The sequence below is a fragment of the Bactrocera dorsalis genome, chromosome 2, assembly GCF_023373825.1.
Source record: "Bactrocera dorsalis isolate Fly_Bdor chromosome 2, ASM2337382v1, whole genome shotgun sequence".
In the NCBI taxonomy this organism is placed as follows: Eukaryota; Metazoa; Arthropoda; class Insecta; order Diptera; family Tephritidae; genus Bactrocera; species Bactrocera dorsalis.
This window is the reverse complement of record NC_064304.1, coordinates 33,250,092-33,255,374: the sequence shown is the minus strand read 5'-3', so window position 1 is coordinate 33,255,374 and position 5,283 is coordinate 33,250,092. Positions and strand designations below refer to the sequence as shown.

General features: G+C 41.4%; 1 protein-coding gene across 1 annotated transcript; it reads right to left on the bottom strand.

Moving 5' to 3' along the window:
* Positions 1 to 2,664: 2,664 nt before the first annotated feature.
* LOC105231816 (phosphate-regulating neutral endopeptidase PHEX) lies at positions 2,665 to 4,878 on the bottom strand. Its single transcript, XM_011213286.3, has one exon. It carries the CDS (start codon positions 4,773 to 4,775, stop codon positions 2,754 to 2,756), a length of 2,022 nt encoding a protein of 673 aa, XP_011211588.2. The 5' UTR covers positions 4,776 to 4,878; the 3' UTR covers positions 2,665 to 2,753.
* Between the last annotated feature and the right edge of the window lie 405 nt (positions 4,879 to 5,283).

Here is a 5,283-nt window from a genome sequence, read left to right as displayed (position 1 = left end):
GAACACTGGTGGAGCATGTAACACTACATACACGTATGCCGACAGCAAGCCTATTACCTATATCCCGCACACTCCTAACTGATTGTGTCAGCTGGAGCCATCATATGTGGTTCGGGTAGCCAACTGAGGAAATGAAGAGAAATTGGAAAATGGCAGAACAGACGAAGTATGATAATTACTTTTGCATACAATTAGATTGTTTGGTCTCAAGCCCAACATGACACACACGTCGCACTGGCCAACCGCCGAGGTCAGTCTCTAGTACTGCCAAGCGAACAAATACGAAGTTAATAGCTTTTTATCTTGTTCCAAAACAAGGCTGTTGATTTGCTGCTTTGATACTTTGCTGCTGTGACGGAAGGCGCAAGTGTCCATGCTCTCGCAGGTGCCGAGTTTGGTGGCTGTTCAGGCGGCAGATCTAATTTTGCAACGAACTCCCTTCTAACTGCCCAACTACTTTTTAAGCCAACGAAAAAACCTCATACACTAACCCTTCTGGTCACTTTCGCCTTCGGTGAAGAGTTAATGTAATAATGGAAGCCAGCTGCTGACGACAATGCGGAGAGGCTTGAAACAGACCAATGGTGTAGAGGGGAGGGATATACTTATGTATGGGTGTTTGTTTGTATATGTGTCGTTGTGTGGGACAGTTGGGAAGCTGGTGGTGGCGGTTGCAATAACGAGCGCTGCAGCAAGAACCCTGTGCAATCAACCTCAGCTGCTAATGAAGTTCCCGAGACGCAGACCAAGTATCCTTGCATTCGTGTATCCAAATAGTTGCGTAGGTTTGCTTCCAGCTCGTGTCAATGCGTCTTTAAGCATGCAGGCGGGTGTGTGCTTAATGTGGTAATGATAGCCTTGGGTTACAACATCAGCAAACATATCATCACTTTAGTCGCTCGTTTGTTCGACAGGCGGTCAATTGGATAGTCTATAAAATGCAGCAAAAACAACTGCTATGCAAAGCAATAGTGTATTATATAGTACATAGAAGTACTATGTATTATATGTTTATATATTTTAGGGTGGCTTATTTTGGTAGGAAGAATAATTTTTCCTTTCCTTTAACTCAATTTTCATTTTAAGCCCACCATAGTTCAAAATATTAAATAATATAATTTTCGGCATTTTGGAATATCATTTCGGGTACAGAAATTTTAACATAAGTCTTCAATACTTCAGTAATCCCTGCTTTCATATCTTTAGTTAGATATATACAAATGCCAACATGGCTCGATCGACTCAGCTCGTCATGTTGATCACTTATACAGGGTCTCCAATGTTTCCTTCTGGATACTACACATTTCGTGGTAAACTTAATATACCCTGCTTAGTGTAAAATGATCTTAGCCTATCAATTGGAAATATGTAAACTGGTGTAGTAGACCCATTTTATTTACGTACTAGGTTCTTTCAAAAGAAATTTGATTCATGAAAATACTTTAAGTACCACCCTAATGAGTATTATTCTCATCGATTGCGTACCCACGCACTCAGTTGTGCACAAATATTGTGGCTATGTTTGCTTGTCTGGCAGCTGTTTGTCGCCGCTCTAATCGGCTTGAGCTTCAAACATTCACCACAATGTGTATCAATTGGTTGTTCAGCTTACCGACGCATTGATTGCTAGCCGACCCACACACACAAACACTCTTACATGTATGGATATGTTTCCCCACGCTGCACTCCCATGCACTGTTATTAATTGGTCCTCATCTGTGTCTGGGTCATTTATTGTGTCTTCCGCTTGTTGCCCCACTGTCGGCTGCTGGCTACTATCTGCCGTCTGTTGTCAACTCTTTAGACGATTGTTTACTTGCTTGTTGCTCAAACTGTAAATAACTATACACACACTCACACAAACTTATGAATGTGTATGAACTTTCTGCTCTTTTTCTGCTTAAAGGGTATACATATGTACATATGAATGAAAATAGCTTGTGGTTGCCATGCTTTGTTTGCTCCGACGCACTTCTTCACGCAAAAAGCAACAATAATAAAAAACATTTACTTGGTTGCTCAGTCACGTTGGCATAGTAAGTGAGGTCAAGCGGTTATCTCGACAGTTCTAATCGACTCTTGTGACACACTTAAATATGTGAATTACATACATACCAATATTTGGAACCATTCCAATTTGGTACAAAAATAGCTCAAGAGTCATTTATTTCCTTCATTATCATTAATTTAAAGAAATAAAATCCATATATACTTATACATATATTAATCATGGAAGCTGTGGATATATGAAATTCAAAGCAGAAAATTGAAAAAAATACGTAATGGATATATTTGAAATAAATAAAAAAATCATCGACCGATCTCTCTTCCTCTCTTTAAGAACCTATGTCACACTGAAATATGGATGATTAAATCAGTTTATCCCACACACGTGACACATAACACGCGAAATGTTTTGCTGCAAGGCCTGAATCGAAGCGGGATTGCCCACGTAGACTTTAGAGTTTACATATCACCACAGGAAAAAGTCTAGGTGTGTGATGTCGTACGATCTGGGTAGTAAATCGACCAACCTAAAACGTGAAATCTACAAGAGTTGACCTGTGAAGCATAAATTAACTCTCTATTATAAATGTTTTTCGTTCCCTTAAGCCTGGCAAGACATGTAGAATCAGTCACATTGTTCAAACGACGAACTATAATTTTTTCATCATCTATGCTACTTTATTTCAGCAGTATTTACTTAGACTATAATTCTAACAACTAACAATAAAATCTTTATTATATTCTAACTAAAATATAACGCATTTGTCCTTCATCGTATGCTCCACTCCACATTCAAATGCATTTCCAAACTCATTTAAGTTCGCCACAGCACCGTTTACACGCAACGCTTCCGGTAAGTCCACAAACTCGGGCACTTCGTCGGCATAATCCGCACAGGAGAGCTGCGCATAAGCGAGGAAGAACTGCTGTCTATGTTTGTTTGGCAAACGTGGTAAGACGCTGATGTCTTGCTCACTTTTGCCCTGCGTCCACTTCTCATACAAGCGATAAGCTAAAGAAAGACCACCATTATCTATGAAGGCCTTCTTCAGGCGTTCGCGATCGTTTACATTTTTGCCTTTAAACTCTTTCGCTGAATAATACGGCTGATCAGCAAAACAGCTGGAACGTTTGACGAAGGTCAATTCGGAGGCAATATCCCACACTTTCTGTTGACCAGCTTCGCTGTCGTTCTCACTAAGGCCACGTACAATTTGTTGCGCCAAAACGAAACCGAAAGTGCCATATTTTATGGATGTCGGGTACGAGGTGTCCCAGAAGAAGCGTGGCTGTAGGAAGACCACTGGGAATTGTATGGTATTCGTTTGTGTATTGTAAGTGGGCAGCAACTTTAGCGTATACGACGGACTACTTTGCGGTACATGCAGTAACGCGGCGGCCTGATGTAGCTGGAGTAATTGCTTTTCATTTTGCCACTCTAGCAAATTGATGATATTATTGTAGTATTGATCGGGGTACATGTTGGCGGGCTTGATGCCACCTTGAAAGAAACCGATATGCTCCTGCGGTTGCAAGACCTCTATGCGCATTGCCCGCAGTTTCTCGCGTAAGTTCTGCAGTGTCTTTGGCGATATCCAACTGAAACGCGGCGAAGTTTGTAGCTCGTTATTTAGGTTATATTTGATGGTGTGGAACATTGTCTGTAGCTCTTGGAATAGTTCGGTATCTTCGTAATTGCGGTTGTAGAAATACTCCATTTCATGTGGAAAAAAGTCGATCAATTTGTGCACACAAAACTCTTTGCTGCCACCCAAGTCGAAGCGGTCCAAAACCTTCCAGAGCGTATAATTGGCTAGCGTCAGTTTCGGTGTGAGTCTAATGATATCGACAAGATTTTTGAAATACCCCTTCGGGGTTTCATAAACCTTTTCGTTAATCGGGCGATCGAACATCAGCTGCAGATAGCGGCTTAAATCTACAAAACTGCCGTAGGAGGCCTTCAGTTCAGCCACATAGCGTTCGAGTGGCGCTGCTTCTTGTGTCACATTCTGCAATACCTTGCCCAACTGTTTTTCAACTTGCTGCACCTGCGAGGCGAGCTCTTGCGCCCAAGCGTTACTCATTTCGGGAAAGAATTGTTGCAGCTTATTTTGTACGTAGCGCGCATAGTTGGCGTGTTTCTCCAACTCTAAAGTAGGCGCGCCTAGTTGTATGCGACTTTTGTCCGCGTGCTGTAGATCCGTTACTACGTCGAACGCTATAAAAACGTCCACATTGAATTTACGCTTTGCCAACACAACAAGTTTGAGCCAATCATACTCGTCTTCGAACCAATCATTGTCGGTTATGAGCGGCCAGCCGATTTGAAAATTAAGTGCATCCCAAATAGGCGCATAACCCACGGTCTTAATGGTCTGCGTATCACGGCATGAGTCGAAGACCGCCTTCAGTAGATTGTTCAGGTATATATCAGTCGCTGCTGCACCGTTATTATTGCTGCTCTCACTGTCAGGCTCCTGCAACGCTGCGGCACATTTGCTTACATACAAATCCTCCAGTAGACCTACAAATGAGGTTTTGTTCTTCCCTGCCGACGCGGGATGATTAAACGCCCATCGTCCACAGGCCCAGTTGTAGAAGTTGTCGCACGGATTTGCATTCCCATTCATATATGCCGACATTTGTATGCCACGCGAGAGTTGTAGTGTAGCATTGTTGTATTGTGGCACTGTGGGTTTTGCGGCGATGTGCTTCTGAGCAGCTTGCAGCAGCAGTAGCACCAATAATGGTTTATAAATTTTCCGCATTTTCGATTTCGAACTATTATTCTATGACGCACTTTTTCGGAACTATCATACGGTTGTTGTTGACGCGGAAAAGTTTTGAGCTTGACTAAACTGTGGAGTGGCGATGCGTGGTCTGAGCGATTGCGTAGCATTTCAGATAAGCATGCTGGCGTATGTACATATGTATCGGAATATAATATATTATATATATAGATTTCTTATCAGTGATTTGTTTTGTTTACTATTCTATTTGGTCTCGTATTCTGTTGAAAGAAATGTGTTTCGTAGTTTATGTATGTTCATATTTATGATTTTGGGTCACTGCTTCTTATCGATGCTTTCCATAGATTTAATATCTGTAGGTCAGCTTTCATAATATGAAAATTATATACTTAATTTCGGTGAATCCTACATAACCATTATTTGGAACTACCTGTACTTTTCGGGTTTTATTAAAAAAATTTAAATTCTTTCCTTTGTAGGCTCGCGTTCTTCATAGTTTATTAACTCGTCAACTTCTTTGAACAGG

What these genes read in the sequence shown, in the direction of transcription:
- LOC105231816 (XM_011213286.3), bottom strand. Translation starts at nt 4,775, where the DNA reads ATGCGGAAAATTTATAAACCATTATTGGTGCTACTGCTGCTGCAAGCT.